At 35.7% G+C, this 26,826-nt stretch overlaps 1 protein-coding gene across 6 annotated transcripts in view; it reads right to left on the bottom strand.

Moving 5' to 3' along the window:
* TBL1XR1 (TBL1X/Y related 1) overlaps positions 1–26,826 on the bottom strand; it is a 189,520-nt gene that overhangs the window by 6,115 nt on the left and 156,579 nt on the right. For all 6 annotated transcript variants that reach the window (XM_027111536.1, XM_027111520.1, XM_027111563.1 and 3 more), the window contains 11 exons: positions 24,610–24,755; positions 22,262–22,484; positions 21,393–21,525; positions 20,865–21,006; positions 18,170–18,233; positions 17,973–18,070; positions 16,677–16,737; positions 7,443–7,564; positions 7,224–7,298; positions 3,578–3,705; positions 2,820–2,985 (listed from right to left, as the gene is read on the bottom strand). In XM_027111536.1, coding sequence (XP_026967337.1) covers positions 2,820–2,985; positions 3,578–3,705; positions 7,224–7,298; positions 7,443–7,564; positions 16,677–16,737; positions 17,973–18,070; positions 18,170–18,233; positions 20,865–21,006; positions 21,393–21,525; positions 22,262–22,484; positions 24,610–24,755 — 1,358 coding nt within the window. The remainder of the gene's footprint in view (positions 1–2,819; positions 2,986–3,577; positions 3,706–7,223; positions 7,299–7,442; positions 7,565–16,676; positions 16,738–17,972; positions 18,071–18,169; positions 18,234–20,864; positions 21,007–21,392; positions 21,526–22,261; positions 22,485–24,609; positions 24,756–26,826) is intronic.

Genomic DNA, 26,826 nt, shown 5'->3' with positions numbered 1-26,826 from the left:
CACACACACACACACACACACACACACACACACACACACACACACACACACGTGCGGCTTCTCCAGTATTGATAACCATTCTTAGCTAAGAAGTGCTTTGACCCTAGAAGTGCCCCTAAGCTAGGAGAATTTTGACCCTAGAAGTGCCCCTAAGCTAGGAGAATTATAAAAGAAGCTAAAAGAGCACATGTACATTATTATTGAAAGATTTTTTAAGTTAAAAGAAAACAAAGTACAACCAGGAACACTACCAATTTCATCATCAATTTAGCCGACTCATAAATATAACTCAATTATTTTATTCCTTCGGCAATGGAAACCAAAATCATTCAGCTGCCATTCAATAACTGAAACTTAGTACAAAAATGTATTCTCCTAGGAAACCAGTTATTAAACAGGGCAAAGGTCAGAGGTTCTGCTGTGAGAAATGAAAAATAATGAAAAATATGCTTCCGGTGTTCTGTCCTGACAAACCAGAAAAGTATCTCACAGCTTCATGGTGAACTAAAAAACTCAAACTGGAAGTAGCAGAACTACCTAAACACAACATGGAACCAAGACATAACCTTCTGAGACAGCCAGCCCTAAGCTAATCACTAAGCTAGAAGATCACAATGGGAAGTCTCAACTGTTCTTTTCCTCCTACCTAAAATTTCTCACAATTTAAGAGATTAATGAAAAAGCACGAGTACAGGAGGCCTTAAGTATCTACAGTTAATTAGAAGAGAATGGAGTGGCGCCAACGAGACAGGCTGTTGTATAGAGAGTAAAATCTACAGGATTGTCAATTTTGGGGTTAAAAACCGACACTGTCTTTCAATAGTACTTACCAATTTCTAAGCTTCAATCAGGCTATAATTGAACCGAAACAGCATGGTCAACAAGCCAGCGCTATCACATTAACAAAAGCCAAAGGAGCCTCAGCATCTACTCAAACCTGTGTTCTGACCAGACTGTAACAATTTAACTGTCAAATGCTTAGATAACATATCATCCAAGTAATGAAAGAAAAAAATAGGTGTACATATCGACAAAAAGACAATTACTTTCTCCTGCACTGAAAGCTATTTTCAAACTTAAAAGAAAAAAAGTAAAATGACATTTTGATACACAATAGTGATACAACAAAACAGTATGGTTACTCAAATGCCCTTAGAAGTCTAGCAGTATCTTCCCTTAGAACTCTACAGTTCTATACCCAAATTTTATTTTAAATTAATTAACTCAAAATGGAGTGAATGAGTGATGGAAAATGTATACAATCGGCAGATTATCTATAAAGCCTCTGCTATTCAATCAAAACAGAAAGACTGGGAATTCCCTGATGGCCCAGTGGTTAGGATTCTGTGCTTCCACTGCAGGGGGCATGGGTTCAATCCCTGGTCGGGGAACTAAGATCCTGCAAGCCGGTAAGTAATTAGAAACAATGAGAGGGCTCAGCAGGTTTGATGGAGTCAACATCAACATGCCAAAATTCATAATGTTCCAAACATGAGCAACCACAAGTAAAAGGAATATTATTTTTTAAAACATGCTAAACACAGTAACAATAAAATCCATAAGGCATCTCAGAATACATTTTGTAAAAAAGATCTTTATGAAGAAATTATAAAACTTTACTGAAGGAAAAAGAAAAAGACAATGAGGGGGAATAACAAAGTTACAGTCACTAAAATTAAACTAACAATGCAGGTACATACAAATGTATCAATCAATGGAATACAAGAGAATCTATGAACAAAACATACAAGAACGTAGTATATGAAAGAAGTGACATTCTGACACAGTGAAGGGACAGTAAATAGTGCCAAGAAAACTGGTGATCCATAAAGAAAGACAGAATTAGAACTATACCTCACACCATATATAAAAACCAATTCTAAGGGAGTATAATATAAATGAAAAAATAAAACAGTGGGAGTATAAAATGAAAGAATCATAATGCTTTTATCTACAAAAAAACCTCAAGAAGAATGAAAGAGAAACCGATAAAAAAAGTTATCTGTAGAGGATCAAGAAAAAAATGGGAGCAAAACTTCTCAGTGTATACCTTTTTATAATGGGGGGAGGGTGTTGGAGACCATTTGAATGTATAAGTTAATCAAAAATAATATGGGAAAATGATGATTTATGCAAAATAGGCTGACCAACTATGGTGATCAGCAACACAAAGAGAAATAACCCACAATAACTTATTGTGCATATAATACAAGCAGTAAAGATCTGATTTTTGAACAGGGGGTGGGGCAGGGAGAGTCACATGACTGATATTAAAGAAAAAGTATTTGGCATGTAAAAACTAAAACACTGAAAAGATTAAAATAATGAAAGCAACAAAACTGTTTTCTCCATTTTTAAGAAAGGATCTCTGTAGCATTGTCCCTAAAAAGGTGGTACATAGTTTTAAGTTCGTTTCTGATAAATTATGTGCTCAATCATAAAACCTTGTCCTTTAACACATTTTTTAAACTGCTCATATATACCTTCTCTGAAGACAATTCTTTTAGAACATAAAGAAATGGTATCATTTATCTAAATAAATGCATCTTAAACTCTCACATTTCATGTCTGCAAAACTGTTGGAAAAAATAAAACAGAGACTCTAAATTTTGGTCCATATTATGAAAATCTCACTTCAGCTGGTTTCGATCTTTACTTAGCTGTAAATTCCCCCCAAAAAGTGCTCATATAAAAACGAACTGAATTGATAACACAAAAGGAATGACAACCAAAACTAAAAAAAAAAAAATTTTGTTTAGACAAATGCTTCTTATATTCTTACATAAGAATACTTGACTATTTAAATAACTTGGACATACCTGTGTGTTCCAGATGTGCACACATTTGTCAAAAGAACCACTCGCCAGATACCTGCCATCAGGACTGAAAGCTACACTGTACACAGGCTCTTGGTGTTTTGTCAGAGTATGGATGCAAATTCCTCGGTCTACATCCCATAATCTAACAGTAGAATCAAAGGATGCACTGACAAGGGAGGAAAAAAAAAGATTTTATAAGTAATGAAATACTCTCAGCCCCACCCCCAATCTACAATATTCAGCCATTCCTAATAGCTAGCCATGAATTCCTCATGAGAAGCAGACGGTGCTGTTAGGAAGAAAGTGTTCTGGAAACAAAGCTAATCGGAGACATGACAGCTTCATTAAGCACATCTCCAAGTCTGTAAACTGGAAAACATAAATGAGCTAATTCACTGTATTCCTTTTCTCTTTAAATAACTCCTTTATATTGACACACAGTTTTGAAATGCTACATTAAATATGTTTTTAACTTATTTTTTTAAATGCTGAAAAAACTGTATTGCATTATGCTTCAATTACTTGGGTTTTAATCAATATTTGATATTATCAGTAAATTATTTGCTATCTCCAGATACAAACATCCATTATGACCTGAAATAATAAAACAACTCTGTGTCTAAAGGTTCCCATTAAAAAAAAATATTCCTTATAGGATACATTCCCATTTCATGGAATTTTTCCTATTTTTCTGTCATATTTATAAGAGGTTTTCTTTGTAAAAGACTCATAAAGGAAAAGCAAAACAGAAATGTTACCTTGCTAACATGAGGTTGGCATTTGGATTATTTGTCCCTGGCCCTGTTGGACTCCACTTGATAGTATAAATTTCTTTATTATGTGCTTGCAAATCATGGACACAGTTGTCTTGTTTCATACTCCATATCTAAGCAAAAAGGAAAAAGGTATGTAATTATTTTTCCATACAAAGGGTACTTTTATAATGTTATCTTGCCAGTCCAAAATATAGCGGTACACCGGAACAATAATTATAGAGATCAAGAGAATACATACAAATAAATTAAAATGTAGAATATATTTAATATTTATCTTTTAAAAATGACAAATTAGCTTCAAGTCCTTTCTAAATATTCACTATTGTGAGGCTTCAGGATTCAATTAACTGTAGTTCTAAGATTACTTTTGATAGCTTCAGATGGTACAAACTCCAACATTCAGTAAGTTCCTCAGTTAATGATCCTACAATGTTTAAGGCATTAGTTTTTATTCTGTCCTTTAAAATAAAAGATCTACATTACAAATTCCTCTTAGAATTTAGAATCAGGAACTATTTTGCAATCAGGAAGAGAAAATAGATAAGCAACATACAGATAAATATAATATGATTCATGTTGACACCAAAGCATAGGCAATGAAAGCAAAAAAAAAAAAAAAAAAAAGCAAGCGGTACTACATACAATTTAAAAGTTTCTGCACAGCAAAGGAAACAATGAAGTAAAAAGGCAAACCATGGAATGAGAGAAAATACTGCAAACCATATATCCAATAAGGAGTTAATTTCCAAAATATGTAAAGAAACCCTACAACTCAACAGCAAAACCCCCAATAACCCAATTTAGAAATGGACAAAGGACTTAAATAGACATTTCTCCAGAGAAGATACACAAATGGCCAATAGGTGGTGTATGAAGAGATGCCCAATGTCACTGATCATCAGTGAAAAGAAAATCAAAACTATGAGATACCACTTCACAACTGTTAGGATGGCTATTAAAATTTTTAAAAATGTTGTCAAGGTTGTGGAGAAATTGGAAACCTTGTAAACTATTGATAAATGATTGCAAAATGGTGTAGCCACTATGAATAATAGTATGGAGGTGCTCCCCCAAATTTTAACAACTACCACTATATATGATCAGCAATTCCACTTCTGGGTATTTATCAAAAAAAAAAATCGAAATCAGGATCTTGAGGAGGCATCTGTATGCCCTTGTTCACTGCAGCATTATTCATAAAAGCCAAGATATGGAAACATCCTAAGTGCCCATCAATGGATGAATGGATGAAGAAAATGCATATATATACAATGGAGTATTATTCAGCCTTAACATATGGGGAAATCCTGCAATATGTGACAACATGCATAAATTCTAAGGACGAATGTTGTATGATTCCATTTACATGATGTATCTAAGAGTCCAACTCATAAAAGCAAAGAAAAGAATGGTGGGGATAAACAGCAAGGTCCTATAGTATAGCACAGGAAACTGTATTCAGTATCCTATAGTAAACCATAAAGGACAGAAACTAACACACCATTCACTGTAAAGCAATTATACTCCAATAAAGATGTTACAAAAATAAAAAATAAATTATTGGTGTAAAAAGGAAAAAAAAAACATTAATGGAAAAGAAAAAAAAAAAGAATGGTGGTTGCCAGAGGTGGTGGGGTCACAGGGAGGGGCTGCTAGTAAACAAGCATAAAATCTCAGCTCTAGAGATCTGCCTCACTGCGTTGTGCTTAGGACGATAACACTTGTTTTGTGCACTTAAAAATCTGTTAAGGGTAGATCTCATGTCAAGTATTCTTCCCATATAAAATTCAGAAATTGTAAATGATTCACATACAAGAAACCGTGAAAAGTAACAAAGCGGTAAAGTTAGAATGGTGAGTAGAGAATACGCCTTTCTAGAGTTGAAAACATGCCTGTGTATACAGGTTAAAAAATAATTCATATTATTTTTGAGCAAAAATTAAGAGAAACCTACACCAACAGTATTTCTAACAAAATCATTCAGTAAAGACATGGGGGGAAACCTTGCCAAATACAAACACACATACACCAAACCCAAGTACCAACAAAGAAACAAAAATTAGCTGTGCTTCACACTTCTGCAATGAAACTAATGAGATAATGAAGCAATAACATCATGTTTTTGTATCCTAGGTATACATAACTCCATGTAAATAAATCCAAAAGGTATGTTTCCAAAACATATTGATACTTCATGTGAGCTTTCGACAGCACTGATGACACTGACCACTCCCATCCATCACCTCCCTTGAAGTACTCTTCTCTTTACACACTGTTTCCAGAGGTCATTCCAATTTCCTGTTGGAGTCTCATTCCTCTTGAGCTGCTAAATGCTAGAGTTTCTTAAGACTTTTTTAAGCTTTCCTCTTCTTTTACTCTGTACATTTCTACCTACACAATTTTGTCCATGCCCATGCCTTTGAATGACCACCCACCTATTGAGAATTCCCAAATTTTTTATGTCAGGCTTAGAATTGTTCTCTGAGCATCAGACCGACCTGGCACCTCCACTTGCATGACTCAAAGGCACTGTCCAAGCTGGAGATAATCCTCTCACTCATCTGCTGTTCCTTGTTCTCAAAATATGGCTTCACTAGACATTATCCATCCTTCTAGCTTCTGCTTTAAAATTCTATGACCTTTTATTATTCTTAGAACTAAAAAAAGCTCTCTAATATTTTCTAATTTAAACTTCTCTCTCTAGCTGCAACTCAGTCCCTGACAGTAGGCTCTCTATAGCCACCGGCCTTCTTTCATTTCCTCATATGTGCCATACTCTGTTCCAGAAGTTTTTCATTTTATAAGCATAATGCATGTGCACGCAAAGTAATCTCACAAACAAGAGCGTGAAGAAAAGCATTTTTACCAGCAACGTTTACAAAGGAGTCCAGGCTTGAAAAAACTATCTAACTAAAAACACAGCAGGTATTTAAGGAGAAAAACCACCAGGTTACCAAGGTTACATTTAGTCTGTTCATGGGAAGAGGAAAAGCAGTTTCCCTTCATGATTATCCTATCTATAAGGGTCATCACGTCTGCAGTCACTGGCACTGTAAAGTCAAAGATAAATTCTTTTCATATAGTTAACATGGTGAAGCACAGGGTGCAAGCTTCATTAATTTTGAAGATTAGTATTATGTTGTTCTTCGTCTCAAACTGCTTTTCTTCTTTAATTTTGGTATGTCATATGCGTAGGTGCTAGGTGTTAGTTTTTGCTTTTAGTTATGCAACAAGAAAAACATAAATTCATATTGAGATGTGAGTACTGACATGTCAGCTATACTCACTCACCAACTAAGCTATATATCTACTATATATCAGTTTCCCAGAAAGGGTGATATATACTCACACCACAGCAAAATCCAATTAACACAATTCTCAGAATTTCAGTCAAATCCATGAATCCTACAAAGATCTTTGCTACCTATGAATCAGATCCTTACATGTGCAAATAACCTTTAATTGTGCCAATATATGACTCCCTAATAGTGAAGACAATTTATAATAGCACAAACCTCAGTATCATAATTCCCAACTATAAGAGAGACATTCTAAACAATCTTACAACAGCCAGAGCAGCCACAGTGTGTAACTCCTCAACCCCATTTCTCCCCACTATCTGAATTACCTTTAAAGTCATGTCATCAGAACAGGATGCCAGGAGATTGCCAGTTGGGTCCCATTTGATAGCATTTACTTCATTCTAAAAATAACAGTGAACATTCACATTTTCATTTCATAGACTTGGTTGTTTTTTGGGTATTAAACATGCATACTTCAAAACCACTCTGAAACATTACTTATTCATCATAATCACTTTAAAGGAGGGAAAAAAAAGGTTTCTCACCGTGTGTCCCTGGAATGTTTTAATAGGTCTGTCTTGTCCTAACTTACAGACATGAATGCACATATCTGTACTACAAGAAGCAAAGGTGTTGTTGCTCTGCCAATCAACATCCAATGCTGGCGCTGAAAAGAAAAACAGGCAAGGTTTGCATTCATTCCACATGTACTGAAACCTAGGAGCTTTAGTTTTAAACCATGGTTAGACATTAAGTATGCTATTAATAGGAACTTAAAATATTTTACTTTATACTTTTTATGGTATTAATAGAATTTTTAAAATTATGGTACTTAAATATTACAAATATTAATACATTTCAGTTTGGTTGTCTCCATGTGAGACACAGCCTAATAGAAAGTACACTGGTCTGGTCACCAGGAGATGAGGGTTCCTGAGAGCTTGCCCTGTAAATTACTAGCACTGGATTCTTGGCTCCTCATTTGCAAAATGATAAAATTAAATGTGATGCTACACTTCCTCTTGTTTCTGAAATTCTGTGAGTGTTCAATGGATAAGAAGCCTTGTTTTGCTACTCCCTAACTAGTGGGCCCTAAGCAAGTCACCTCTCATGCTATCTTTCTCTCCTGAAAAAAATGGGGGGACTTCCCTGGTGGCACAGTGGTTAAGAATCTGCCTGCCAATGCAGGGGACACTGGTTCGATCCCGTCCGGGGAGATCCCACATGCCACGGAGCAACTAAGCCCGTGTGCCACAACTACTGAGCCTGAGCTCTAGAGCCTGTGAGCCACAACTACTGAGCCCGTGCGCCTAGAGCCTGTGCTCCGCAAGAGAAGCCACCGCAATGAGAAGCCGGCGCACCACATCAAAGAGTAGCCACCACTCGCCACAACTAGAAAAAAAAAAAGCCCGCGGGCAGCAACGAAGACCCAACACAGCCATAAATAATAAATAAATAAATTTATAAAAATTAAAAAAATAATTTAAAAATGGAGATAAAACCTTTAAGCTTAGTACCCAAGAATATTGTGAAAATCAAGTTAGATTGTGTATGGAATATACTATGTAAATTACAAGTTAGACAAACGTTACACTGAATAAGTATCATTTCCACTGTCTACTCAACTGATAAATGGAATATTGCATGATTTGCAAATACATTTTTCTTCTAAGTGATTCTTGTCAAATACCTCTTAAAATCTACATCATTGAATTTAAAACCTCAGAGGCCCAAAAGCTGGCTGGCATTTAATACTTATTTTAGATCTGATATGATTAAAGATTCTTTCCTTTCATTTTCCCCCGGTGCAAAGTGCAAAGCCTCTCTATAATTAGCAATGCAGATTAAGGTAATGTAGCAAGTAACTGGGTTAAGCAATAGAAGCATATCAAAAACACTGGATTTAGAGTAGGCAGTAGGTAGCTGGGGGGGAAGGTGAGATTCAAAAACCAAGCACCCTTGGCTCAAGAGGAGGAAAACCCTGAGGTGCAACAAACACTCCAGAGCCCTGCCTGGATCAGGTTGAGCCTGGACCTTCACCAGCAACTGCTCCCTTTCTCGGCTCCTTCCCGTGAGCCGTGGCCGCTGAGCCTGCGCGTCCGGAGCTCCGCAACAGGAGAGGCCACAACAGTGAGAGGCCCGCGTACCGCAAAAACCAACAACAAAAAATAAGTTTTAAAAAAAAGTATAACAAAATGCTATGAAGAAAGCCAAGTATCTGTCATGTTCCACCAGGGTGTTAATTTGGTAGAGTCATCTGCAAAATGTTAAATAGAAGGCTGAGAAAATTTGAAACAGCATTCAAACAAATATACCAATAGGTTCAGAACAAAACAAAAACAAACTGTATAACCAGGTAAAGATAAGTGGAGGAAGCTGGGGAGTGGTGCCATATGAGTTATGTGATTAATACTTCTGTGATATGCCTGGCTCATAAGATACAATGATAACAGACTGGTATAATCTAAGAACCCGTACCTCATTACTTTATATTTATTCCTAAAATTTAAAAATGAGGTATCACCTCACACCATTCAGAATGGGCATCACCAAAAAATCTACAAACAACAAATGCTGGAGAGGGTGTGGAGAAAAGAGAGCCTTCTTGCACTGTTGGTGGGAATGTAAATGGATACAGCCACTATGGAGAACAGTATGGAGGTTCCTTAAAAAACTAAAAACAGAACTACCATACGACCCAGCAATCCCTCTACTGGGCAGATACCCAGAGAAAACCATAATTCAAAAAGACACATGCGGGGGCTTCCCTGGTGGTGCAGTGGTTGAGAGTCCGCCTGCTGATGCAGGGGACACGGGTTCATGCCCCGGCCCGGGAAGATCCCACGTGCCGTGGAGAGGCTGGGCCCGTGAGCCATGGCTGCTGAGCCTGCGCGTCCGGAGCCCGTGGTCCACAACGGGAGAGGCCACAACAGTGAGAGGCCTGCGTACCGCCAAAAATAAATAAATAAATAAATAAAAATGAGTCTAGGTAATACAAGTTCTTTAGGATAAAAACACATCTTTAACATAAAATGTATTTTTATGTAGGTAATATGTGAGAGGTGTGTTTACTATTACTAGTCTCATTTTACACATGATGAAAGAGGCTAAGAAAAGTTAATTTGCCTAGGGTTACAAAATCTTTTAAATTCCTGGAGCTGGAATTCCCTGGCGGTTCAGTGGTTAGGACTCCGTGCTCCCATTGCAAGGGGCACGGTTCGATCCCTGACTGGGGAACAAGGATCCCACAAGCCATGCAGTGTAGCCAAAAAAAAAAAAAAAAAATTCCTGGAGCTAAGGTTCTATTTTTGTGTCCTCCAATTCTGATTTATTTTTTGGTTAACCCATGCACCCTTCACAATTTAGAAAGGTAACAAACCTATGAGGGAAGGGAAAAAAGGCATTTAATATTCATTTATTTTTATTTTAAAAAAAGCTTCATTGAGATATAATTTATATACCATAAATTTCATCCACTTAAAGTGTGCAATTCAATGGTTTTTAGTATATTACATTAATAATTTTAAAATATTGTGGTCATACATAACATAAAACTTGTCATTTAATTAACTGTACAATTCAGTTGTATCAATTACATTCACAATGTTGTACAGTCATCACCACTATTTTCAAAAGTTCTTCATCATTGGGCTTCCCTGGTGGCACAGTGGTTGGGAGTCCGCCTGCTGATGCAGGGGACACGGGTTCATGCCCCGGTCCGGAAGGATTCCACATGCCGCAGAGCGGCTGGGCCCGTGAGCCATGGCCGCTGAGCCTGTGCGTCCGGAGCCTGTGCTCCGCAACGGGAGAGGCCACAACAGTGAGAGGCCCACACACCGCAAAAAAAAAAAAAAAAAGTTCTTCATCACCCCAAACAGAAACTCTGTAACCATTAAGCAGTAACTCTCCATTTCCCCCTCCTCCCAGCCTCTGTAACCTTGAATCTTTACATTCGTCTCTATGAATTTGCCTATTCTAGACATTTCATACTCTTGAAATATCTAGAATCATACTCTAGAATGATTCTAGATTCTACTCATGTAGAATCATACTCTTTGTCCTTTTATGTCTGGTTTATTTCACTTAGCATAACATGTACAAATTCTCTGGTGTTGTAGCATGTATCAGAACTTCATTCCTTTTTATGGCTGAATAATAATGTATTGTATATAGAGACCCATTCTGTTTTTCCACTCATCCGCTAACGGACAGTGGGTTGTTCCTACCCTTTGGCTACTGTGAAAAATGCTGCTATGAACATTGACGGACATGAATTCGTTCAAGTCCCTGCGTTCAATTCAATTGCCTAGGAGTAGAATTGCTGGGTCATATGGTAACTCTATTTAACTTTTTGAGGAACTGTCATACTGTTTTCCACAACGACTGTACTATTTTACATACCTACTAGCAAAGTACAAGGATTCTAATTTCGCCGCATCATCGTGAACACTGTTACGTTTTATAGCCATCCTAATGAATATGAAGTGGTTAACTCATCTATAATCATGATTTATGCTTTATGTAAGAGTGTATGTGGACAAAAATACAGTGCAGGATTTAAAATATGGTAATTTAAAAAGCATGGTAGACTTTCATTCCTGATCAAGATGGAGTAACAGGGACCAAATTTACCTCCTGCCCAAAACAACCAAAAAAATTACAGAATATATGAAATAATAGTTCAGAACTCTGGGCACCAGGCAATAAAGGACCATGGTTCCTGAGAGAAGGGAAATCAACCAACAGTGTGCCTCTATAACTGCTCAAACATATGATCTGGAAAAATGTCCAGATCTTGGCACAGGGAAGAGGAATCTCCCTAGGAAGAGATTAATGAAATTCCTGAGTGGAAGAGATAAAGCTCAAAATGTGGAAAACTGAAGGCAGCTAGAATTCCCAAAACTAGAAGGGACAGAGCTATGCAGACAGAGAAAGAATTCTGAAGACCTGAAGTGGGCCCTATTCACACAGTTAGCTGAGTACTAATCAGCACAAGTATCTGAAGATACTAGCTGAGACCTGGGAAAGAACCACTCAAAAGAATTAGAAGAAACAATGCCTGATACTCAAGATTGGGAACACTGTCTAAATCCACCAGACTAGAAAACCTTTTGATTCATGGAACACTGGTCAGAGTACACCTAGGTTCTTGCCTCATTACCAGGAAATAAATAGCCGTACACCGAGCACTGTTTCACTGCCATTTAACAAATCTTACAAGCATGACACAAAAGGATCAAACCATTTCCAAGTAATTTAACTATGTCCCAGAATAAATTCACAAATACTTATAAGAATACAGAAATATCCAGCAACTAACGACATAAAATTCAAAATGCCTCACTTCCAATCAAAAGTAACAAGGCATGCAAAGATGCAGGAAAATATGACCAAAATGAAGAGAAAAATCAAATCATAAAAACTGACCTAGACATTAAAGCACTTGCAACTATATATGGTTTGTTCAAATAGTTAAGTAGCAACATGGAAGATGTAAAAAAGACCTAAATCAAACTTCTAGAGATTAAAACTGAAACATGTGAGATAAAAAACGTACTGGATGGAATAAACTCTAGATTAGATGCTGCAGAAGAAAAGATGTGTGAGCTTGAAAACAGCAGAGATTATGAAAAAAAAAAGACTGGATAAAAAAATGAACGGCGCATCAGTGAATTACGGGACATCAAGCAGACTAATAAACATAATCAGAATTTCAAGTTAAAAATAAATGTGGGGAGGAGGTAGAATATTTTTTAAAGAATAATGGTCAAAAAAATTTCTAATTTGAAGAAAACTATGAACGAAGAAATCCAAGAAGCTCCAAGGACAAAAAACATAAAGAAAACTAAACCAAGGCACAACATATGCAAATTGCACAAAATCAGTTATAAGGAGAAAAATCTTAAAAGCAGCCAGAGAAAACAAGACAAGAATAATAAGGATAAAAAATGGTAGCAAGTTCAAATTGAAACAGTGTAAATAAGAAGAGGACAGAGCAACCTTTTCTTTAAAGTACTGAAAGAAAAAAACCCTGTCAACCCCAGAATTCTATACCCAACAAAAATATCTTTCAGTAATGAAGACTTCTTAATACCTACAAAAGAATTCATCAACATAAGATTTACACTATAAGGAATGTTAAAGCAGTTCAAGCAGGAAATAAATGATACCAGATGAAACTATGTATCTGTGCAAAGGAATGAAGAGTTGGAAATGGTAACTATGGGTAAAAAATTTTATTATTTAACCCCTTTAAAATATCACTTGAAGATAGATGGTGGTAAGTTAAAGATGTGTACTATAAATCCCAAGGCAACCATTATAATAAAAGATTTACAGTTAATAACCCACTAAAGGAGGAAAAATGTAATCACACAAATATTCAATTAATCCAAATGGAAGCGGAAAAATAGCAAAAGAAGATGAGATAAATAGAAATATGATTAATTTAAATGCAATCATTATCAATAATCACATTAAATGTAAATAGCCTAAATATTGCCATTAAAAGGCAGACGCTGATACTGAATGAACAAGCAATATATGATGCCTACATAAAATATACACCAAATATAACAAAATTAATAGATTATAAGTAAAAGCATGGAGAAATATATACCATGCCAACACTAACCAAAAGAAAACTGGAAGGGCTACATTAATATGAGACAAAGTAGATTTCAGAGCACAAAAAATAAAATGGAAAAAAAAAAGAGGGCCGCTAACAAAACGATAAAAGGGTCAATTCAACATAAGGTTGCAACATTCCTAAACGTTCATGCCCCTAATAACATTGTTTCAAAACACATAAAGCAAAAATTGACAGAGCTTCAAAGAAAACACAAATTACTGTATTTTCCAATTATTGTTGATGATTTCTATACCCCTCTCTCAGTAACAGATGGTCTAAGTACACAGAATAATCACTAAAGGCCATAAAAGATTTGAACATTATCAAACAACTTGACCTAAATGACATTTATGAGAACAATGGAATTAAATTAGAAAGCAATATTACAAAGATCTTTAAAATTTTTCCAAATACTCAGAAATTAACACACTTCTAAATAACCCATGGGTCAAAGAAGGAATCAAAATTACTCCAGAAAGTATTTTGAACTGAATGAAAACACATTTGAAAAATTGTGAGATGTCACTAAGTAGTAGTTAGAAGTAATTTATAGCACTGAATATCCCCATTAGAAAAGCAGAAAGGTCTCAAATCAGTGACCCCAACTTCTACATTAAGCAAAAAGAAAAAGAGCATGTTAGATTGATACTGAAAGCATGATACATAAAAGAACAAATTAATAAATTAAGGACTTCATCAACATTAATAATATCTGATCTTTGAGGCACACTGCCAAAACAATGCAGAGACAATCCAGACTATGAGACAATATTTGTAAATACTTGATCAGACTTGTATCCAGAATATATAAAGAGTTCACAAGACTCAATAAGAAAACAACAAAGTTAAATTAAAAATCCAAAGATTTGAACAGATACTTCACCAAAGGAGACATACAGATGGTAAATTAAACCATGACAAGATGCTCAACATCATTAGTCATTAGGAAATGAAAATGAAAACCACAGTGAGATACGACTACACGCTCATTAGGGTGGCTACAATGAAAGAGACTGACCACATACCAAGTGTTGGCAAGGAAATGGAGGGACTGGAATACCCTCTGCTGTTGAGAATGTAAACCAGTTTGGAAAACATAAACTTTGGAAAACAGTTGGGCATTAACAAGTTAAACACAGACCTACCATATATCTAGCCATAACTTTCCTAGGTCTTTACACAGAGAAATGAAAACACAAGTTCATAAAAAGATAAGCACAGGAATGTTGATAGCAGTTTTATTTGTAATAGCTAAAACCTGGAAACAACTCAAATTTGCTTCAACAGGTAAATGGATAAACAAACTGGTATATCAACATAACAGAATACTACTCATAAATCAAAAGAAATGCAAAATAATTATGCAGAGTGAAAGAAACCAGACACAAAAAGAATACATACTGTGCGATTCTATTTATATAATGTAGACTAGTTTCTGGTGACAGAAAGACTATCAGTGGCTACCTGGGGAAGGGGAAGGGAATGATTTCAAGGGGGTAGGAGGAAACTTCTGAAGCTAACAGATGTACTGTCTTGAGTGTGGTGATGGTTTCAGTGGTGTGTGTGTGTGTGTGTGTGTGTGTGTGTGTGTGTGTGTGTACATGTCAAAATATATTACACTGTGCAATGTAAATATGTATAGATGATTTTACACCAATTATACCTCAATAAAGCCGTTTAAAAAACCAAAAAAGCATGACAGGAAAGAATACCATGGGTAAAAAGGTTATTTGTTTGTAAAATGACTTCAACACCATCTACCTCATTGGGCTGTAGCCAAGACTAAACGGGATCGTGTATATAAAGAGCATCATCTCCAACACAAAGGTGGTACACATTATATAGCAGCTAGCAACAGTGCCACACACACACACTGATTTCAATTTTCCATCACTCCTAGGATGTAGGAGAAACTTTAGGCAGAACAGCCAGAGGGCTAAGAGAATTCCGTCTGGGTGAGGACTAGAAGCAAAGGCAAAACGGGATTAAAACAGGTAAACAAAAACTGACGTGTAAATGCTTATTAATGTGGTAAGTATTAATCAAGCTGAAATGTTTAACATAATACTTGCAAAATTATGTTACTCAGATACTACTGAAAAATCATTTTTGTACCTTATTTGGCTTGCTTAATCACACTAAATAGAGAAATACAAAAAAGCAAAACGCCAGAAGCTGTATATTTCAATTTTAATGGTAACACTGTGTCATTGGCTGTTTGTAAAAAGTATGTTACCAAAGTTTTGAAAATAATCAGAGTTACTTAAGTCAGGCGCCGATGCAAAACTCTATCCAACCACAACAAAATCTTGCAAAATGCAATTAAATCAGGCAGTACTAAAACTACCGTTCTAATAGTTATTAGGCATCTTGGTCCAGTTCAACATCAGTTCCTGTCCTCAGGAACCTCCCTGAAAGTAGGCACAAAAGTTCTAGGCTGCACAAGAGTGTAGGTACTAAAATCCAGGTGTCTCTACACATCAGGATGTATGCCCTGTTGCATGGCTGTATATCATGGAGAAAGAAGCACACTATTCTGGGGATCAGATTTATCTGGTTTAAGTATCAATTTCTTAAAAGAGAAAAACATCTAAAGCACCAAAGTTCCGACACTACCAGGAAAGCCTAATAATTTTTATTTTAGGGAAGCAGGTGGACTGATTTAGATACATAAATCCAAAATGAAAAATGACAATATCTAAACTTGTAGGAGTTTATACAGTATTTTCATATATATGTCTTATGCTCTTAACAAATGGTATTGTTTTTATCCCTCATTTTCAGATAGAGAAAGTAAGGCTCAGAAAGGTTCAATGACTTGCTCAATCTTAAAGCTTGTCAAGTGGGGTGGAATCGACATTCACACCTTGACCTCCTGACTCAAAAATCTATGTTCTTACCATTAAATATTACCAACTCTAATTGCACCAGACTGCAAATGCTTTTTTTATGGTACATTTCACAGAAAACGTTTGAAGATCCTCTGACAATTAACTATCTGAAAGTCAAAGAACATCAACTCCTCAAAGGACTAGTAACAAGACCGATACTGGATATTTCAAGATTTTAGATGAATTATACGCTATTAAAAGTTTAATTAGAAAAATAGAAGAAAGTTCTAATTCTCATGTAAATTGTGAAGATTTACCTGAATGAAAAGGAAATTGTTGTTTGGCTTCACCAGTATGTGCATCCCAAATAATTGTAGTCTGAGATAGAAAAGAAAAATATACTGCTAAGAAGCTAGAAAGAGTTTATCATAGATGCATAAATTAGATGCCTAATTATATTAAAGCAATATGAAATGTCACAGTGCATTTAATTTTTTAACATTTACCTTTAGTACAACGAGGCTATATTCCACTTCGGGGGAAGGGGAGGAGAGGGATGACTATTAAGCTGTTTAATTTTCCCCTGGTGACTTTTTATCAGTCAACTTACTTCAAATAACAATTACTGTTGTCTAGAAAGTACCAGACATTATATTAGATTGCTTAAGAAACTCCACTGCAATAGTGTATTTAATGTAAGATTTTTATAGCTGCTTAGCTATAAGGAGGCAAATTTTTGGTTAATAAAGTTAATCAGTTAATTCCCAATATTAAGATTTTTAACACTCACATTTACCTATAAAGGCAGCTTGAATTCTGACAATAAGTAAAACAATGTCTTTTACATTACATCAAAGTATGACATATAAATCTGAATAGATATATTCACAATTCCTTTAATACCCTCCCATCACTAATTTCATAACTTTGGGGTCATAAAATATTGTAGACTGGCAATAACTATTAATAGGGTGCTTCCCTCCCATTCCTGGCCTCCTTCATTTTTCTTCCTTTTTTTTTCTACTTCCTTTTTTGGCAATATACAGTTAACTTTGAGTGTGTACTTTCCTGTATTAGAATAGTCTTAAATCTGTATTCATTTTGGGAGGTGTGGTAAAGGCAGTAACTTAAGAAAATGAAGGAGAAAGAAGGCCATGATTTCAACCTATCCATATTTACCAGTCTTGTTAGGTGAAAAGAGCTGGAAAGATCCGGCATTTCTTACATTTTCAATTAAACATTAGGAGTTCAGCTAACAGACTGGCTCTACGATTTCCCATGAAATCTCTCCAGAGCCATACTCACTGATGAGATTAACTAGAAACTGTAGAAGGGAGGCAAAAAGTATAGGATGTATGACATTCATTATGGCTCAAATTCCCAAAAAATGAGGAGTGGTCACACAGATAAAGAATAAAAGGCATCTGAATGAGCAGACTCAGGAATGAGTTGACAGAAAATCTAAGAAAGCATTACTATTCCTATCATGAATTTATATATGAATTTACCAAATATGAATGTTTTCTTGTTTATGTGATTAGTAGAGAAAAACATTACTTTCAATTATACTCTTTAACAAATTAACCTTTACAGAAGTTAAATATTCTTTTTACCTTGTCTACTCCAGCACTTAGGATGAAATTTCCTTTCTTATTCCATTTTAATGCAAATATAGGGCCTTTATGCTGCCCCAAGGTGCTAGCAAGGTTACCTAATATTCAAAAGGAAAAACATTAAAATTACTTTAAGCTTTATAACTTAGATCAACAATAACAACAAATGAAAGATAAAAAAAAAAAGCTTCATTTACCATCTTTAGTCCATATTCTGGCAAACCCATCGTAGGAACCAGTTGCTAGAAGTGTACCTTCACTCTGTCAGAGAAACACATTTCTTTCAATTATATAATCCAGAAACGGTGTTTAATTTTTATTAAAATATATTATGTTTAAATCCTAAGTACAGCAGATCTGTGACATTCTCTGCTTCAAAATCTTCAGCTTTGTCTATTTGGAAGTGCCATAAAAGGCCTACAAAACACCCTTCATTGCTGTGAAGCCAGTATTTTGGCAGCATTCAGTCAGTGTGCAAGCCTCATACCCAAATCTCAAGAATGGCAGGAACTGCTCTGGAGCAGAATCAACATCACTCTTATGTATGCTAAGGTCTACTGCATTCTCATAAATGCACCATGACTAAAGATGGGGGTGGGGAGGTGGATTGGGAAGGACATCAAAATCATAATCTTATGATGATTTTATAAAAGTAAAAAGCAAAATCTTCCACAATATTTCATTACGATTAGAAGTTTTTATATGATCCTCCCTCTAAATCTTTTACTGTCTAAACTGTGTGTGTGTGTGTGTGTGTGTATGTTCCAAACAATATTGTTGTTTCAGATGATCAGATTCTTAAGTATCACTAAATGTTTCTTTCCTTTGTTAATTCTTTCCCAATATGAAATCCTTACCAATAAAAATAGCAACACAAGAAAAACAGCCAGAAGAGTGTAGGCTGACTTTACAGTTAATGAAGTGAGTACCAACTGTCAGGAACTACTCTACTATGAGAAGAAATCCATACCATTTTCTCTAACCTTATATTCCTCTACTGTGCCTTGAATAATGGTACAACAGAAGGACTTGATAAGACCTAACTTATTCTATGGAAATGCAAGTTACAGAGTAGGTTACACAGACTACTGCTGGGATGATTAAACACTACTGGAGAGACAGAATGAAATCCTGCCTTACTCAGTACTTTTTGATGCTTTTTGGCAGGGCACTGAAAACAAGATCACCTTTTCCAGACCTCTCAAGCCATCTAGCTGTACAAGTAAGTGACAAACAAATGCTGGTTCTAGGGGTTGTAGACTCAGTTTTGCTAGGATTTGGAAATCCCCTCTAGTTCTATCTCAGGAAGAGAGAGCAATGTCGAAGCCAACAGCAAAAGCTTATTTCCAGACTCTGCACAATGGAAAGTTTCCTTTAAACTAATAGTCCCCAAATGTTTTACATCACGGACCGCTAAGGTAGGAAAAGAATACTTTGAAGATCAGATATCTCACAGGCTTTTGCTTTAATCATGGAAATGAGCCATTAATCAATAGTAACATTTTCCCCTTTTAGCAGAAGATTTAAGTTCATAGTGAATAATAAATCTTTGAAAAGTTCACACTTTTAAAAACTTTAACTTGCAGTTCAGAACCACCAAGCTCAACAAACCATTTGTTAACCATCCTTTTCAGTGTAAAAGTATAAATTTCATTAAATTAACACGGTCTCTGAGCCAAACAGCTTAAGAAGGCTGTAACGCCTTTGACCTATGATACAGTAAGGTCCCATATTAAGAAGATAATTCTTAGTTCTGACCCTACAATCAAATAATACTGAAATGTGCTAAACCTCTTTTCATTTTTAGAATTCTCAACTTTATAGGAGGGGAAGGATAAATACATTGCTGGAAATTTAGAACTAAGAACACTAAAAAACCTTACCTGTGAAATCTGGAAAAAACTTCATAGAAACTGAGAACTTTAGCTAGTGTAATCATTTTTAAAGACAGATCTCATTTCCTGGAATGAGATTTGGAAGATTCTTTGGAAAGCCCCACAAAAAGTTGTTAAACAGAGGCCAGAGAAGGGTGTCCACTTGCTAAGGAAAGCACAGCTGACCCCTAAAATTCTTGGTAACACTGATATAGTCTAAGAGGCTTCTTAGAATTGGCAGCGGGGGCGGGGGGGGGTAGGTGGTGCAGTGGGAGGTTGTTAAAAAATGGATGCAAAGTTGTAAGGAAGAAAAAAGGCAACATGGAATAAAGGAAAAGGTATAGAAACTTTAAAAATGCTAATTTCCACAAAGTAATCATGGGAATGGAAACAAACAAAGCTGTTAATCATGTATTTGAAACTGAAAGGGTGTAGCTTTATCAATAATGAAATCAAACTTCCTGGTAAGTCAGAGTAGCCAAAGGTGTTGAATCAGAGAATTATAAGATTCCTACAGCTAGGATAAAGCTTGTAATCTAGACAAATGGTTCCTAAAAGGCAGCTGGTGATGAAGTTTTCATCAGTTCACAGCAAAATGAGAAAACAAGAATGTTTTTATTATATAGATTTCTCTTATACCCCCAACAAAGGACTCAGTAGTTAAGAACTCAGTATATGTGCCTGTTATTGGTTTTCATCTATTACTTCATTTACATAGGACCATTACACTTCTACTTTGCATGTGATGAAAATGCAGTACAGAGTGACCGACCACCAGTTATACAAAGGTTCTACAGCTAAATAAACTGAGGAGCTGGAAGATGAACCTTGGTTTGAGTGCTCAAGGCCAGTCTTTGTTTTTAACACCTTTGGGGGTGGGGACTTCTAGTCTGTTGTTCTTATTGGTGAAATCCAAAAATATCTGAACAAACTGACATACCCTGTGATTAGTCTGAGGCTCAGAGAGGTTAAGTATATTAGTAACTACATCCATCATGGACAGTACAGTGATACTCACATTCCAATCTAGAGACGTCACATCCTTGTTGCTTGGGACATCTTGCCCTCCTTCTCGTATACAATGTCTAAGTACTAACTGTGTGGAGCCACTAGTGCTATTTTCACTAAGATTCCATATTCTTGCTGTTGAGTCTCCAGACCTATAAAGTATGCAACATATTTTAAATCCTCAACATGTTTTAAATCCTCATGATATTCTCAAGTACTCCAGAATCAAGGCAACAAATTTACATTTTATATTAATAAGGCAAATAAAAACTAGATTATCAGGGATGGATTTCCATTTCCAGTGTTTTTCTCAGTCTCCATTTTGGGGGGGGGGGGTGGCAAACACTCCTGAGGTAGTAACTTTTAAGATTAAAACTTGTAAGATTACTTTATGAAGAAATAAAGGTTTACAGAGGCAAAATGACCACAAATAAGCAACAAAAAAACCTGAAAATGTACGTAATGTATTTATAAAATATGCAATATTTCAGTCAGATACTTTTAGAAATCCATTTTAGTTTCACTTTGAGAAACGTACCCTGATGCCAAGAGATCACTAACGGGGTTCCAGGCACAGATGAAAACTTCAGACTCATGGCCCCGTAACACAACTGCTTTATTAGGAGGGATTTCAACATCCCCATCCACTTCCATCATATCAGTATGATTATCTGCATCATGAGAAATAAATGGAAAATTCCAGTTAGGTAATATTACAACATCCTGGAGAAAAAAAAGAATTCTTAACTAGCAAATACCTCCTTCATAATACAGTGTAACTTTTTTTCTTCCACTATGTCAGGTAATGGTGAAAATGACTACACAGTATTTATCACTTGAAAAACAAATTCCTATCTTTAGTTAAGTATGAACATACTTTTTTCAAAAAGAGATGTGCATCTAAGTTTGTGTTCAGAGATGGGGTTCGCAGGGAGCAGGAATAGAGGAAGACTGTGAAAGGAGGTTAGACCCAAACATAGCTAAAATGAGAAAATGTTTTGAATTAAGTATAATCCATGCCAACACTGCTCTGAGTTTCTGCCAGTAGGGGCTGCTGGTATCATTCATATAACATCACGGTTGCCTTTATATCTCCATGTCAAAGCTTCTTTGTTTTTGTTAATGACTAGTGTTACAGATTATATTTAGAAATGAAATGCAGATATGAAATTCACTTAACAATGGAAAAGTTGTTTCTAAATATTTAAAAAAGAAAATAAAATCCATGAAAGTAAATCTAGCTTTATGGAGCTTTAGGCATTTAAAAATCTGAATTGTGTGATACAAGTTAGGGGAACAAGTTGCAAAAATGAAATAGATACTGTTATTTCAGCTAAAATGAGGCACCCCCATAAAGCAAGTATCTTTTCTGCAAAGGAACTTAAAAAAATTCTTCTCTCAGCTCACTTGCTATAGTATGTGCTCCATTCTCCTCCCCATTTGCCGTGTTTTCTCCATTTTTTGCAGATCCTTGTTGGTTTGTTGCAGCTGCGGCAGCTGCAGCAGCTGCTGCTTGTTGCTGTGCAAGTTTATCTCTGTAAGCTTGTTGTCTTGTTTGTACTACATCAGGCATTACGGCATCTATCAGTGACAGAGACTCTATTGGTCGACCATCAAACAAGGTACCATCCTGGATTTGAAAAATTGTGAGAAGAAAAATCAAAGGTAACACATTTAGAGTAATTTGTATTCATAGAACTCAACAGCAGAAATGGAAATCTTCATTCCAAGAAAAAATACTTTCAGATAATTTTCTGAATGCATGTAAGAAGGAAAGGAATCAGGAGGGAAGAAGGAACCTACAAGATGCACCGCAAACAGCTGCTTAAATCCTCCTCACAGAGTTCATATTGTTAAATGCTGCACAGACTAAAGCTGAAATTTTCAAAGGAATAAAAAAAGTAGGTCTGTATGATAAAAAAGGCTTATTAATTGTATTCCAAAGTTCTGTTAGTCAAAAGCAATATGGAATAGTTCATACAATGATAAGAGATTTGGTGCCACATTTTAGTAAATATTCAATACTTCTTTACAACTAAAAACTTTTAAAATAGTTTTGTTGAACTCAAAAGTTTCTTGTGATTTGATTAAAATATTAAAACAGAAATATACATCAGATATTATGTTATACAAGCATCTCATTTTACTAATGTTGAAATATGAGCACCACAAGGTTAAAGACTTGCAGTTCCACAGCTAGTCAATGGCAGCTGGAATCTGTTAACTGGTGCTATTGAAAGCACAATCAAAAGACCAACACTCCCACCATCGCCTGGTAACTTGTTATAAATGTAGATTCAAACCTACAGAATCAAAATCTCTGAAGGGCTCGGGAATCCCTGTTTTAACAAGCTCTCTGGGGGAGTCTTATGCACACTAACATTTGAGAAGTACCGCCATAACTCACAGGCTAATGCTCTTTAATTTTATCAAGTTGCTATAATTTTCCAAAGCTCCTCTCACTGATATTCGGAAGTTCAAAATGAGTTCTTCAGCAAGCACAAGAAGAGACACAGATACAGAGCAAGTAAGAAATAGAAACAGTGCATATTAGATAGGAATATGCACATGTGAAGCCTGGCTCACTTAAGCTAGTGAACATGCACTATTGATAATCTACAGCAGTGTGATGGGGTGCTCCGAGTTACAAAACACAGCACATCTTTCTGAACTGCCAATTGTAATGGAGTATTTGAGGAGTAGGAGTAAGTATTTAAACTTATAAGTAACTTAAAATATTAAAACCAATACAGCTACATTGTGGAATACTATATTAAACCTACAAAAATAATTTTCAGAAAAAATGAGACTTCATCTCTGGCCACTGGTACAAATTGTTTATCATCCTCTGCAGTAAACGATACTGTTGGGAGAGAAAGTGCTAAAAGACAATGAGGACACTTTTAATTTAGTATTAGTGGATTTTTCAGTTATAGACATGAGGAAACGAAAAAATAATCAATTTAACAGACTATATAATTATAGTAATAAATAGTGACGTAGAAATCATGGATGCTTCAGTTTTTAAAATACCTGCAAAAGGAAAGGGGGATAGGTTAATCTCTGAAATGAAAATAAGGCAAAAAAGCTCCACTTGTCATAAATCCTGACCACATGTGAAGATTTTCAGCTACACCAGGGTTTGCAAACTCTTTCTGTATAAGACTAGAGAGTAAATATTCTGGGCTTTGCAGACCATAAGGTCTCTGTCACAGCCGCTCAATGCTGCCACTGTGGCACAAAAGCAGCCAGGTCCTATGAAAATGAAGGAGCATGGCTGCGTCCCAGGCAAACTTTACAGAAACGAGCAAGACAGGATTTGGCTCATGGGTCACAGTTGGCTGACACATGAGTTAAACTGCCTATACCATACAGACCTAGGTAACAGTAGCAAGAGTTATCTTTAATTATAAACTTCCTTCCAAAATCAGTTATAACCAAATAACCTGAGAATTTCTAATTTCTCAATCAATTATGGTCTCAGTATGCCACAGCACAATTTTCTTATTTTAAAGAAAATTATTTCTTACTGTATACTTATAAAAACCATGTAAAGAGAAGTAAGATAATGGCTCTTACAGTTGGGAGCCAACATGCCTTGGCTGTATGACCTGACCACCACATTAGGAATAATGCCCTTCAATCTTGTTTACCTGGTGAAGCTGAAGTCAGATAATGAATGAGTAAGCAAGATACCAGATACTGAAGGAAACATTTAGGAGTAAGAATCAGTATTTGAGCTAAGTCTTCCTTACCTCATTAATACTAACTTCTGCCTCTACATACTGGAGACCTTTCTGGATGATAGAAATCAATGCAGCAGGCGGGACGAGGGCACCATTTATGTTAGACTGACTGATATGGCTTTCTATACCAAAGGTGAACGCTGAATGAGAAAATCCTGAAAGCAAAAGAAAAGGTATAACAATTTATTCTCCAAGTGGCAACATGCTACGTGACACAAATGAAAGACCTCTACAGTCTTTCAAAATCACATTCCACCCATCTGAAATCCCAGACTGTTAGCTAAGGTTAAATATGTTTTTAAACAAAATAAGTATCAAAATCCAAACAAGTTAACCTTTATGTATTTTCCTTTTCACCTTAATTACATAATGGTGGCACATAATTTTCCTCAACAAATATAGTATCAAACTTTAAAACTGGAAAAAGGCCTTTGTAGACCATGTGACTCAACTGCTTCACTCAAGATAATTCAGCCCAAGGTATACTGACATTTAATATTTCTGTAGTATATTTAAATTTCTACATATAAATCATCACACACCTTATAAATTCACTACTTTGCAGGTTATTTTTAAAAACTACCTAGGAAATTAAAAGCAAACTAATATAAGGAATGAAAACTGAAATTTAATAAAGAATAATTTGTATGCTTAAATTTCATTGTATGTATGACTAAGTGTTAAAAAAATGTTACTAATTCTTTGCTACTTAGTAATAACCCATCTAAATGAAAGTTTTAGAAAATGAAGAGTTGGCAAGTGAAAATCCAATTTGATTGTCCAACAATTCTTTAATTTTAATTTGAAATACATAAACCAAAACATTCACATAACAAAAATCTCTTTACGCTGGCCTTGATTTTTTGTAACTAAAGTCAAGTCCTAATTCAAAAGTAAAATTCTAGTAAACTGATAGGCCCAAGGGTGGTTATTTTCTTTACCAACATTATCATCCTCTGCAGAGCTTATCATTAAATAGTAACTGTCATTAATGTATTTTAAATAATTCAATTCTACATCTGTACAGAATGTTAAGAAAGTTTCATACTAAATAAAGTAAACGAACATGGGCTTATTTGGTCTTGGTTAAACTAATTTAATCCATATAACGTGTTATCTAGCCTGTCTATCCTAGCTGTTTAGTGCTTAATTAGTCCACGTCTTTTTCCATTTTGTGCTCCCACTCTCAGGCTCCTTGTGGCACTTACGAACAGTCTATAATAAAATACTGTGGGCTCACAAATAGCATGTGGCTAGGAGAAACTTTAATTGGTTAATAGAGAGCCAAAGTACACCAAGGTTGATTTTCCTTAGGGGTGCTCCTTCCTTACCTCTTTGGGACACCTAACCATTCCTGTAAATACCCATAGTGAGAAGTAAAAAGATGTTACCTTTAAGACTTGAATTTTGACTTCTTGATTTCGCCCACAGACAAGATCATTATTAAACGCATGTACAGTCTGCAACTTAACCTGAGCTCACAAGGAAGGCTAAGAAACATACAAATAAAAAATGCACCATTTTGCATTGTCCCTGTCAGGAAACCCACAACTACTTGAGCGTGAGTAGACTCCAGATCACCAGGATAGGAAGCTGAGAAAAAAGACTGGGAAGGATGGGGAGAAAGGGTGAGAGATACAGCAGTGAAATCCATGAGCAGTGAGGTTGGAGACTCCTGTTCTCAATTTCATATCCCTCCCCAAATAAATTCTGCAGTAGATCATAAATAGAAAAATAAATCTAAACAGCCTAGTGGCTTAGGGATTTAAAAAGACTTCAAGATAGATGATATCACTTACAGAGGGCCTATACCATGCACACACATATACTTTTATTACTTTATTATCTGAATTAGCAGGTGTGAAAACAGTTACATAGACAATAAGGATTCATTCAGGGACCATGGCCGTCACCACGGCGTTCTCCCAGTCCTACCGAACAGTTCGAATATGGTCAAGGATAAAGTTAAGGCAGAGCGAGCTCCTGTTTATTGACAGAAAATAAAAGACTGCATCATTGTTCTTGTTTCATCTCAGAGTATTAGAAAGTGGCATCAGTAGTGCATGAAACATTAAGACACTTTGTTAGCAAGTTATTTTGATCTTCATAAGCCTTCTAAATTGTAGCAGAGTCTATGATTTCTGTACTCCAACTCCTAAGTACAATTTAAATAATCATGAATTACACTTAGCCCTGTTTAATTAGATGGTAGAGTCCAAACTTATG

The sequence above is a fragment of the Aethalodelphis obliquidens genome, unplaced genomic scaffold, assembly GCF_003676395.1.
Source record: "Aethalodelphis obliquidens isolate GAN/ISIS:26980383/991018 unplaced genomic scaffold, ASM367639v1 scaffold1, whole genome shotgun sequence".
In the NCBI taxonomy this organism is placed as follows: Eukaryota; Metazoa; Chordata; class Mammalia; order Artiodactyla; family Delphinidae; genus Aethalodelphis; species Aethalodelphis obliquidens.
The sequence above is the reverse complement of the archived record's forward strand: the minus strand, read 5'-3'. Positions and strand labels throughout refer to the sequence as shown.